This window comes from Drosophila virilis, chromosome 3 (assembly GCF_030788295.1).
Source record: "Drosophila virilis strain 15010-1051.87 chromosome 3, Dvir_AGI_RSII-ME, whole genome shotgun sequence".
Lineage (NCBI taxonomy): Eukaryota > Metazoa > Arthropoda > Insecta > Diptera > Drosophilidae > Drosophila > Drosophila virilis.
In genome coordinates, this window is record NC_091545.1 from 1,360,902 (window position 1) to 1,373,970 (window position 13,069).

Consider the following 13,069-nt stretch of genomic DNA (forward strand, 5'->3'; position numbering starts at 1 on the left):
CGACATATAGTCTGATATATATCAGAAGTTCTTTCAGCTGGTCTTCAAACTAAGTAAGCCTCAATGGACGAGATCTAATTAGCTGATCAAAAATACATCTCCCAATAACATGTCACATTTCCCGCTAAATATATATAAATACCCATTTGGAAGGGCATCAAAATGTGCAGCACGTCGCTGCCGAAGGAGCTGCCTTTGGCCTTGTTTTCCTATTTTGGGGCAGCTTTCCCGCAGGACGAAGGCTTATTGAAAAATGCGACGATACAAGCTCTGGAAATGGCCAATTTAATGAGTTTACGACTTTTATCATCAGCGTGCTTGAAGCTTAAAGTCAAGCGAAAAGCGATGAAAACTCGGAAATGTATTGAAAGCAGGCGCATACCAAAAATCTCTTGAATGGGAAGCTAAGGACAAGGAAATACTCTGCTTTAAATTTGAAGTATAGAATCTTTACATAAGAGACATTTTTATAGGATATTCGGATATACGTTTATGTGATTTACAACATCAGCCCGGTTGGCCTAATGAGAAGTTTTCGGATATTGGAAGAGCTCTGAAGCAAAAGTCTAGGAGAATCAGATACTTTACTCTAGGAGACACTTTTTATAGGGTATTCAGAAGGTAATCATATGTCATTTGAACATTCGCCCATTTAACTTAAGATTTTGTGGATATTGATATAGCTCTGAAGCGAAAGACAACGACAAGAATTTACTATATTTTAAGAGAAATTTATAATGGGTTATTCCGATTAATCCGATGAGATTTCTTTAGATATTGTAATCAGCTTTTCATTAAGATAATTAATTTCCTTTTTGGAAGCAGGGTATTTAAACATGAGATTAGTTGAGCTTAGCTTAATTTTGTTTATCTCACATAGTTTTTTATGGCACAGAATCTACCTGCGTCATAGACAGAGAAAACATAGAGTAAAACCTAATATACTCCCAACAGAGTATACACATTGAGGTGCTGGGGGTTTTCCCTCCCCCACCCCCTCCCCTCTCTCGCTATCTTGTTATCAACGAAATAGTTTTGTTAATTACACACGTTCAGCGAACTTGAAATTCGTTAAAAAGTTGCCAAGCGAGGCGATTAAAGCCAAATATTTGGCTACGAATTTGGGTCAGCTGGCAATTTGGCCTGACAACCCGTGACAACCCTGGCCGCAACTCTGGTCACGTGAATTTCCCAAAAACTAAAAAGCCATCAGCTGTCGCTTCATTATGATGCTAATTGCGAGCGGGCCGAGCAAAGAGAACGAATGAGAAGAAAAAAAAGTGAAGAGGAAAACAAACAGAGCTGAGGATTAGCTCAGCAAGGCGCAAATGATATGCAACGTGCCGCATGTAGCATGCAACATAGTGCACGGGGCCGCATGCCGGACCCGGCTACTCCGACTGTCACTTGACCCATAAACAGTTCGTTTCGCCTAATCCCGTTATGCATGCATCGGGATTAGCGTGTGAAAACAAGAGTCCTGCGGGCCAGCCGTTGTCGACTTTACGACACTTTTTAGGTAATGAATGGGATTAGAGTTTTTTTTTCTTTTAATCCACTCGCCGCGCTGCGGCTATAAAAAATGCAATGATTGAGCATTGGCTCGTAAAAAAAAAAGAGAGCGCGCGCGCCGGTCGCTTGCCTGTGCTTCAGGTTGACCTGTGCTCATGAATGGCCGCGCGCAGGTCAAAAACTTCGCAATTTGTCGGGCATAAAAGCGAGCCGTCGCCGTGCAGACGAGAGCAAACGCAACTGAGCATTCCGGCAGCCAAGATGTGCAATCCACAGCAACTAGAACAACAGCAGCAGCAGCAAAATGTGGCTGCAACCAGCTCGACCACGCCCACAGCCGCATATGCGCTATACTTGCACCGCGAGGAGCTGCGGCGCCGCAAGGCGCACTCGGCCCGCGCCTCCGCCACAAAGATACAGCTGACCAGCGAGCTGATCGCGCGGACGAAGCAGAACATACGAGTCTGTAGCTTTGAAGATCTAGAGATACTCGCCAGGGAGACAATCTTCAAGAAGAGCCTGCAACGGCATCTGCACTATCGACGCATGCAACTACAGGCCTGGCTGCTGGCCAGGAAGCAGGGCAAGATCCTCAAACAGGAATCGAAGAGAAGCAACTGAGAGAGCTACAGTTGAGGAGCTAAGTACTAAAAACAGCCAAAGTGATAAATTGCCAGTTGAAACGAATTTCTACTCTATATATAATTGTATAAAAACGTATACTTTAGATTAAAATACAATTTAAGCTTAAGGCAAACATTTCCTAAGAGGGGGAAAAACAGCGCGGAAATATATTTATATTTCCGGGCAAAACACAACAACAATTGACAAAGTGCAGCAGAAATATCTAACTGATATATTAATATATACAATCGATCTAAATCTATAACTGAAATAAATTTTAAGAAACTAATAAGTATAATTTAAGATTGTGGACGAATTTAAAGTTTACATCGCGCTTCAACGTGGAGCATCTGCTAAAAGAAAAAACACACTGTTTGCAGCCGAGCTTCTTTTTCCCTTGGCCACAAATGAGAGAAAATCTTTTTTTAATATTTCCCTACAAGTTTTCCATTCGCATAACTGGGCCAAATCTCATCTGATTTTCATGAGTTTGCTTTTTCTTCACGGATTTCCCTCTTATTTGAACTGGCATTTAAATCTGACAACAAAATGTTTGCTCGAAATTCATGTCAAAATCTTACTCCCAAGATCCGTATATAGGCATGGGCCCAATTTCTCATTCGCATAACTCGGCCAAATCTCATCCGATTTTCATGAGAGTTGGCTTTTTCTTAATGGATTTCCCTCTTATTTAATCTGGCATTTAAATCTGACAACGAAATTTTTTGTCGAAATTCATGTTAAAATCTTACTCCTAAGATCCGTATATAGACATGGGCCCAATTTCCCATTAGCATAACTCGGCCAAATCTCATCCGATTTTCATGAGAGTTGGCTTTTCCTTCATAGTTTTCCCTCTAAATTAATCTGGCATTTAAATCTGACAACGAAATTTTTGGTCGAAATTCATGTTAAAATCCAACTCCTAAGATCCGTGTAAAGACATGGTCCCAATTTCCCATTCGCATAACTCGGCCAAATCTCATCCGATTTTCATGAGAGTTGGCTTTTTCTTCATGGATTTCCCTCTTATTTAATCTGGCATTTAAATCTGACAACGAAATTTTTGGTCGAAATTCATGTCAAAATCAACTCTCCTAAGATCCGTGTATAAACATGGTCCCAATTTCCCATTCGCATAACTCGGCCAAATCTCATCCGATTTTCATGAGAGTTGGCTTTTTCTTCATGGATTTCCCTCTTATTTAATCTGGCATTTAAATCTGAAAACGAAATTTTTGGTCGAAATTCATGTCAAAATTTTACTGCTAAGATCCGTTTATAGACATGAACCCAATTTTCCATCCGCATAACTCGGCCAAATCTCATCCGATTTTCATGAGAGTTGACTTTTTCTTCATAGTTTTCCCTCTTAATTAATCTGGTATTTAAATCTGACAACGAAATTTTTGGTCGAAATTCATGTTAAAATCCAACTCCTAAGATCCGTGTATAGACATGGGCCCAATTTCCCATTAGCATAACTCGGCCAAATCTCATCCGATTTTCATAAGAGTTGGATTTTTCTTCATGGATCTCCCTCTAAATTAATAAGGCATTTAAATCTGACAACGAAATTTTTTGTCGAAATTCATGTTAAAATCTTACTCCTAAAATCCGTATATAGACATGGGCCCAATTTCCCATTAGCATAACTCGGCCAAATCTCATCAGATTTTCATGAGAGTTGGATTTTTCTTCATGGATCTCCCTCTAAATTAATAAGGCATTTAAATCTGACAACGAAATTTTTTGTCGAAATTCATGTTAAAATCTTACTCCTAAGATCCGTATATAGACATGGGCCCAATTTCCCATTAGCATAACTCGGCCAAATCTCATCAGATTTTCATGAGAGTTGGCTTTTTCTTATTGGATCTCCCTCTAAATTAATAAGGCATTTAAATCTGACAACGAAATTTTTTGTCGAAATTCATGTTAAAATCTTACTCCTAAGATCCGTATATAGACATGGGCCCAATTTCCCATTAGCATAACTCGGCCAAATCTCATCCGATTTTCATGAGAGTTGACTTATTCTTCATAGTTTTCCCTCTAAATTAATCTGGCATTTAAATCTGACAACGAAATTTTTGGTCGAAATTCATATTAAAATCCAACTCCTAAGATCCGTTTATAAACATGGGCACAATTTCCCATTCGCATAACTCGGCCAAATCTCATCCGATTTTCATGAGAGTTGGCTTTTTCTTCATGGATCTCCCTCTAAATTAATCTGGCAGTTAAGTCTGAGAACCAAATTTTTGGTCGAAATTCATGTCAAAATCTTACTCCCAAGATCCGTATATAGACATGGGCCCAATTTCCCATTCGCATAACTGGTTCAAATCTCATCCGATTTTCATGAGAGTTGGCTTTTTCTTCATGGATCTCCCTCTAAATTAATCTGGCATTTAAATCTGACAACGAAAGTTTTGGTCGAATTTCATGTCAAAATCTTACGCCAAGATTCGTATATAGACATGGGCCCAATTTCCCATTAGCATAACTCGGCCAAATCTCATCCGATTTTCATGAGAGTTGGCTTTTTCTTCATGGATTTCCCTCTTATTTAATCTGGCATTTAAATCTGACAACGAAATTTTTTGTCGAAATTCATGTTAAAATCTTACTCCTAAGATCCGTATATAGACATGGGCCCAATTTCCCATTAGCATAACTCGGCCAAATCTCATCCGATTTTCATGAGAGTTGGCTTTTTCTGCTTGGATCTCCCTCTAAGTTAATAAGGCATTTAAATCTGACAACGAAATTTTTTGTCGAAATTCATGTTAAAATCTTACTCCTAAGATCCGTATATAGACATGGGCCCAATTTCCCATTAGCATAACTCGGCCAAATCTCATCCGATTTACATGAGAGTTGGCTTTTTCTTCATGGATCTCCCTCTTAATTAATCTGGAATTTAAATCTGAGAACCAAATTTTGGTCGAAATTCATGTCAAAATCTTACGCCAAGATTCGTATATAGACATGGGTCCAATTTCCCATTAGCATAGCTCGGCCAAATCTCATCCGATTTTTTTGAGAGTTGGCTTTTTCTTCATGGATATCCCTCAAGAACTATCTCTACACGTTTGTAATTTGGGAATGTCACGAAAGATTCCATATAAGAAGATAATATGAGCTTCAGTCCCCTTCAGTCAGTTTGAAACTAACGCATTTTTATATATTTTATACAAATAGCTTTAAAAGTTGTAGATTTCTAACTTTGATCAGCTTTTCTAGCTTATTTGATAGTCCGATAAAATCCGTGAGACAGCCAAAAGTTTAAATACACATCTCTAATTATTCAGCTACACATTTGTTATCTGCTTGACACACACACTCGCACTCGCACACACACACACATGCATACACACAATGACATGCTGAGTGCAAAGTGCAAAGTGCAATTATGCCCTGAGCATACAATTTCCCATTTAAATATTAGAAAATTTGCACTGCGCTGACAATGAATTCCACAATGTCTGCCAGAGTCAGGCCAAAAAATAGAAGCAAACGCAAAAGAGTTGTCGGAGAGGGGAATGAAGTGTTGAGGGCGGCAGGGGGACTGGCGACGACCTGTACGCTGTGGCCCGTAATAGTGTAAAAACAAATTTACACATGATTACATGATTCAGGCGAGTTACAACTACCGGCGTTTAATAAAACTCAAACAAAATGAAGCACTGCATAAATTTGAACAGGCGCAGCTACAACAACAACAACAACAACAACAGCAACAACAATTGTAACAACTGCAGCAAGAAACGAAAAAGTAGGAGCAGAAGATGTGCGCACCCAACATCGACTTCTTCTTTTTTCTTTTTGCCTTTTAGACTACATAAATTTTAATTAAATGTCACTCATACGCCATGTATGCCAAGTACAATATGTGTGTGCAACCAGACATTTGCTCGAGTGTGCGTGTGCAATTGAGTGTGTGTGTACGTGCGACAAATGGATGCAGACACACACACACACACACACACACACACACACACACACACACACACACACACACACTCACAGCCAAGCACATGCAAGTGGCACGAATTACAGTTTATTGAACAGAAAAGGGAAAATAGTCAGGGCAAAGCACAAGAAAAAGGGAGAGAGGGAGAGAGAGGGGGAGAAAGAGAGAGAGAGAGAAAGGGAGAGGGAGAAAGAAAGGGTGAGAAAGGGGAGGAGGGAGAAAGAGTGCCCGCTAAAGCAAACAGCATCAAGTTGTTTCCACTGCTCGGCAGCAAGGTGCGAAGCCTAACAACACTCGAATTTTTTATTTATTTCAATACAAAAGTATTTGGTGTCTCCATATATCTTATTAAGAAAGCGATTGAAAGATCAGCGTGATTTTCCGCATCAGACAAAGAGTTTTCACAAAGTACTTTAAAAATTTGTATAAAGCTGATCGCTTGGGAGGCAAAAAGTTGCATTCAATCGTTATCCACCTATTTTCCAGCCTATTTGGAAAACCTATTTTAGTGTTGTAAAAGGTAATTAATGTGAACATCAAGCAGTCAATCAATCAGCTTCGGCTTTGCGGCCAGCATCAATCAAACAGTCAATCAATCATTATGTCACACAATCAATCAGTAGGTCAGCATTATCCTAATACTAGTTTTGAATGTGGTGTCAAACATTCAACACCCTAACTATAACCTATATTTTCGCAGTGCATTAATTGTCAATCAATCACTCAGTGACTCAACCAATCAATCACTCAGCAGACACAAATTCCCTATATAAGTGTTTGCAAAGGTGTAAGCTCATGCACCCTATCCGTAACAGTTCTTATCTGTGCTTTAATCGTCAATCAGTCGGTCAATCAATCACTCAGTCACTCAATCATTTGGTATATCAGCACTAAATCCCCATATAAGTGTTCAAAAAGCCATAAAATACTCGTTAGCCCTGCTTTAATCATCAATCAAACGGTTAATCAATCAAGTATGCATGTTTCACATGCGAATTCTAATGCGCCTTGCCGCCACCCGATGGAAACAGTGTAAAAATGTGCCCGGACAAACGGAGATTCTCGGCCACAGCCAATTGCTTTGACTGCATTTTGGTTAGCACAAATTTTGGTCAGCTATAAAGTTTCAAGTTTTTTCTTTCAACATTGTTTTTGTGCCCCATTTGATGTTTTTTCTTGTGTTTTTTTTGGCTGTGGTCTTGTGCATTTTAATAAAAGTTTTAGAGCATGCATTATTCATGTTTTACAACAATTGCAATTGCCAGACGGCCCAAACAACGGCGCAGGACTTAATGAAAAGCCATCAGAAAAGTCCCCCTCTCTCCCTCTCCCACTCTCTCTCGCAGTCTTTCTCTTTCTCTCTCTCTTGCTCACACTTGAAACTTATTCAATAATTTCGAACATATGCGTCGAGTTGTTGACAAATTAACTCAAGTGCGCAATGAAGTGTTTACTGTGGATAAGCAAAAGTTTTACTTTCTAGAAGCCAGTGTTGCCCATTTAGCTTTAAACAAGCTAAATCTAGTTGCTGTCTTTAGTTAGTTATTTTTACTATATGGCATAATAGCTTGACCACAATTTTATCTTCTTACTCAAACACAATTTCACAACTAACACAGCTATTTTAGCTGTCTTTAACTCTAGATTTAGCTTTTAAAGCTTCAGCTGGCAGCACTGTTTAAGGCCGTTGTCACGTCCTCAACGGCAACATACTTAGCTACGCTGCCTTCAAGCAATTTGTTATTAATTTCCGCGTTGAAAAAAGTTCAAATAAAAAGCTCAAACTTTTTCTTTCAATTCAGTGGCCCCTTCCTCCCTCTCTCTCTCTCTCTCGCCCCCCTCTCTGGCTCTTCATTTAATGCGAAAAGTTATTGTCGCTGTCGCTGTCGTTGTTGTTGCCATATTAAAACATGGCCCATAATGGTTAACAAAGCATTTTCCTCTTGTTGACCAGCGCCATCGACCCAAAACGGACAACAAACTTGTGCGTACAATGTAAAACATGTGTAATAAATACATCCAAGTGCCAACTGAGTGTGTGTGCGTGTGTGTGTATGCGTGTGTGTGTGTGTGCGTGAGTGTGTGTTGTCAGGTGGGCAATAAATTGCAATATGCGGCTCAGAGTCAGGCAACAACAAAATCAGCCAAGCAAATGATGACTGGCACAAAGTATTTGAAATGCATGCACTCAGGGGAAAAAACTCAAGAGGTGCTTGACTTAAATCAAGCACAAAAGTTATCTAAATGGGATCTAGAGCTTAAGCTGTGATTGAAATGCACATGTCAAACTAAAATTGTAAGCATTATTGTTATTATTATAAGTCATTTCTGGCTTGATTTCATTCAGGAAAGATGTGCATGAAAACCTTATAGAATATACCAGAATTGGGAGTTCAAAAAAATATTTTAATAATGCAAATGCGTGTTTCCAAATACGTGCAGCCTAGTTCAAGTCTCTTTGGTTTTAACTTAAGAACGAAAGGAATGAAAACCCTAAACATTAATCTAGAATTTGGAGCTAATTTTTGTGTGATTCTACAAATGTTTTCTATCTCTCTCTCCCACCTTTCTTTAAGCCCCCTTTCTGTTCTTTTTTGGGCACGAATTTCTTCTATACATGTCTTAATCTACATAAGTTTGTGCTTCAATTAAGATCGTTTGAATCCTCTGCAAGCTCTTGGCAAATGTATTTTTGTACTAAAAAGTATTTAGTACAGCTTTTTCTCTGAGTGTACCCCTCCTTCTGCCTCTCTATAAAGTCCTCATCTACAACAGAGCCCCGTGCAGTATGCTATGAAAAATTGCAGAACTGCGCGCTCAATGTTAATATGGCCGCCAAATGAAACAACACACATACACACACACACACACACACTTATATGGTGTGAAGCAGTGTGGCATTGTGTGCGTGTGTGTCTGTGTGTGTGCTTGAAAGTGCAAGTTTGGCTGCCTTTTGATGCTGCTGCTTTTATTGTTGTTGTTGTTGCTTTAACCTTCAACCGAGAACAATAAAAGCGAACAAAAGTGCAACTGAAATGAGTTGCTGCAAATGGAAAACTATGAAAAAGCAACGTGGAAAATATCAATTTTAAACGTGCTTTTTAAAACTGAGCGCGAACAAAAAAAAAAAAAACCAAGCATAAAGTTTAACTAGTTATTAAAGTGCAGGACTGAAAGACGTTTATTACGGGAAGGTGCATTTCTTATGTGTGATGTCTTTTTTCCTTTATTGTCAGTTATCATCTAAAAACTATTATTATTATACACAAATCCTTAAAGTCGGGGAATACGATAATGCCTGGATAGGGCAAAAACTCAGATTATATTTGGGGTATTTGTTTATATTTGGAATATTCAAAGCACAGAACAATCCCTTTTTATGGCGTGTAAAGCATAAGCGACACATATACATACAAATACGACGTCCAATATCCGATTTCCAATTAAAACTAACCAAATATCGACAGAAATATTCAATACAATTGCGTTATGTAACGCTACAAAATGATGCATATTACAGTTAAAGTTAAAAAAAAAAAATAACTGTTCACAGAAACTCGTTGTTTCCCTCCTTTTTTTTTATATTTGCCTCGTGTACTTGTGAAATGCATAAGAAACACACACATGTATACACATACATTTGTGTGCATGAATGTATGCTCGAAATATTTTCGAAATGCCCAAGAGACGCGCTGCGAAGCGAGGCACAAGAAGAATTGCGATTACCGTTCGAAGAACCGCAAGCGTGCGCCTATGCATATGCATATGCCAAGCGAAGGTCAGTCAAGAAGGAAATATGTATATATGTGTGTACATATGTATGTATGTTAAAATGAACAATCGAACTTCACTTACCCCATGCTTTATACCGTTGTTTCTTGTGCTGCGCTGATGCTGAAGCGTGACTCACTCGCACACACACACACACACATGGACATATTAAATGCATATATATATATATGCGCATGCAAATGTGCTGCTGCCTTTTGGCCAACACGTTTGCACTTGGCTGCTGCTGCTGCATCCATTGTGTGTAGTTGATTTGATGTCGGCAGCGTCGAAGGGGGGCGGGGGCAGCATGTGTGGCCAGTTGTGAAGTGGCTGACGGTTGCGCCCGCACCTGCTGGGTCAGGGGTGCAGGGGGGCGCCGCCATTGTTGCCGAAACACACAAAGCGCCAGGGCTCAAGTGGAAACGCGGCGCAAATTTAATGCGCAGCAAAGTGGTTTTTTAGACCACGCTAGCATGCACACTAATACACTCTATACACTAACACTATAAAAAAAAAACACAACACACACAAAAAAAAAATTACACAGAACACACGCGTTTTGCATTTTAATTATACGCACACGCAAGGATTTTTCCAATAAGGCGGTCGCGCTTATCCATTTTTAAACGGCAAAATGAATAATTTTCAGAGGCGCACACGCCTGGGCTTTAGACTAGACACTAATCACTACACACCAAAAAAAAAAAGCACACAACACACGCGTTTTACAATTTAATTTAACGCACACGCAGGATTTTTTTCCATTAGACGCGCGCGCTTCTCCATTTTTGACCGCCATAATGAATAACTTTAAGGTCGTATGTAACAGCACTTATCGACCAGTTGCTATCGAATTGTGCTGTAAAAGTCGGCTTACGCTGTTAAGTCCTGTAAGCCTGGCTGTTACGATCGCCTGCCCTGTACACTTAACAGCAGCATGTTAAAAGTTCGGTGGCGAAAATTGATTTTTGACATGCTATCACACACTCAACTTCTGTGTTGCCAAATAAAGCTATTTATTCTTATTCCTGTGATTTTGCTATTTTTTGGAATTCTAATTTTCAAGTACCACAAAGCGCCTTTGGTAATAGATATGCTTAACATAACTCCATATTTGTTGCGCCAACTGGCAACGCTGTTCAACTCTTTCACACTCTCTCTCTCTCTCCCTCTCGCTCACTCTCACGCACTCGTGCGTATTATGTTCTGGCCTCGAAATGTGCAAAGTCACGTCAGGTGTTGAGTTATTGTTGGCAAAACTTTTCGCATATCATTCATGGCAAGCGTATTACTGCCACGTCCATTGCACAGAACGCACACACATCTTTTGGAGAAAATTGCGCATTTCGGTTTAATTTTAAAACTTTATCTCTCTTCTTCTCTCTGGTCACACTTATACGCCTCGTCCATTTCCATTCATGCTTTGACTGTAGCCAAATCGAATTAAACCCTAAATTATTTGATCTAAATCCGCACCCGAACACCCCCCCTTAACCCGTGCCCAACACCCGACAATCTATCGCAGCCGCAACGACGCAAATCCCGCCACAAAGCACACGATGACACCGAGCATCCCTTTGATGTCGGAGCCGCAGCAAAGTCCGCAGCATTTGGCAACCGAGCCCGCCCCCGCCCACCACCACCGCCCGCGCCCATGTATCTGGAGAATGCGCTGCTGCAGCGCCAGTTCGCGAATCCAATTAGTTACTTGGGCGGACCGCGTCTGCAGGCGCGCAGCAATCGCAACAGCATCGAGTCGATATTATCGCTGGATTAGCGCCTGAGCCGGGCGACGAGAGACGGGCGATGTCAAACTGGAGGCTAGTCACAAAACTCTCATCAAGTGCGCCCTGCCCTGCCACGCATCCGCCCCCTTGTCGGACTAGGGATTGGCTTTTACGTGCGGCCGCTTGACCTAAACTTAGCTAGTTTGGAATTTTAGTTAGTTAATGTTGAACAAATTGTAAAAGTTCCTTTTCAAATAAAGAAAATATCAAAGAACACTCAAAAGCAACTAGTTGGAAATCGCAAAGGAGCAGTTCCAATTGGACAAGACAGAAAATATCAGATAAGGGCGGAAAATGAAACCAATTGGGAAATTTAAATCTCAAATCAAATTGGACGTGTCGCATATTATTAAATAAGAATAATTAACAGAAATTAATTGCAAAATTAAAATTTCAGGCAATTATCCAATTGGATATCGGGTACATTGTCAAATAAGAAGGGCACTCAAGTTTATCTAACTGGAGTAATTAATTTAAATAATAATTAATATTGAATATATTCTAATTAACAGGTATTTATGAAATACCCAAATCTAAATTTGAATTTTCCCTAAAATATAGAATATATATAAAAAAGTAGGGATCTATATATATAAAATTTATGGTATAATTAAAACTTTAAAGAAACTTCCCAAAATTAAAAAAAATAGAATATTAATTATAATATTTCAAATAATAATTTATGGATTAATCAAATCGTTTCTATTTGGAAATTTCTATATACAAATTAAGAAGATTTCTAAGAAGAAGACTTTTAGAAATCTATATAATGATAATTAAATCTTCACAATTATAAATTTTCCAAAAATATAAAAGTAGCCCATATAGAATAGTTAAAACTTTGCAATAGTCAAAACTTTAAGAAAGGGTTCCTCTCCAATTAGAAAATCAAGTAGAAATAGACGCACTTGAAATACCCTTCTAGACATAGGTCTTACGACTTTTCCGTTATGTGAAAAGCCATATAAAACTTTCAGTTGCATATTTTATCGAGGATATCTTGAAAAACCGAAACAAATACTCAATTTTCGACCTATTCTTTTCATGGAACTATATGAGAAGTGGTCCGATATTGATAGAGTTTATATATAGGAAACATACTAATGCTAGTAAATACGAAGTAGAGTTAAGATATCATAGAAAATGAAAAGCCGATGAGAACTTTCATGATATAAATGAAAAAAAGGAACAGAACGGGGCAAATCTCAATGATGATCAAGAATATATATATACCTTATCTGACATGTCTTAAAAACATATTTTGGAATTCTTTGATACCTCTTAAAAGAGATTCTATATCCAGGTAAGTATGTTAACATTCTATTACTATAATCTATATACCCATGATACGATCTGATTATATATTGAACATATGTTGATCTGATCTCTGATTAAT

The 13,069-nt window shown here is 38.9% G+C and overlaps 2 protein-coding genes across 3 annotated transcripts in view; both read left to right on the forward strand.

The window, feature by feature from the left end:
* Positions 1-11,895, forward strand: part of axo (axotactin) — a 96,993-nt gene extending 85,098 nt beyond the window's left edge. The window contains exon 21 of one of the 2 annotated variants that reach the window (XM_032435497.2): positions 11,412-11,895. In XM_032435497.2, coding sequence (XP_032291388.1) covers positions 11,412-11,663 — 252 coding nt within the window. In that variant the 3' untranslated portion in view covers positions 11,664-11,895. Of the gene's footprint in view, positions 1-11,319 lie in introns of both variants that reach the window. The other variant, XM_032435498.2, reaches the window with a different exon arrangement.
* LOC6636602 (uncharacterized) lies at positions 756-2,456 on the forward strand. Its single transcript, XM_002060003.4, has one exon. It carries the CDS (start codon positions 1,672-1,674, stop codon positions 2,131-2,133), a length of 462 nt encoding a protein of 153 aa, XP_002060039.2. The 5' UTR covers positions 756-1,671; the 3' UTR covers positions 2,134-2,456.
* Positions 11,896-13,069: the final 1,174 nt, after the last annotated feature.

Bases quoted from the DNA above. Each gene is read 5' to 3' on its own strand.
- LOC6636602 (XM_002060003.4), top strand. From the start codon at position 1,672: ATGGCCGCGCGCAGGTCAAAAACTTCGCAATTTGTCGGGCATAAAAGC.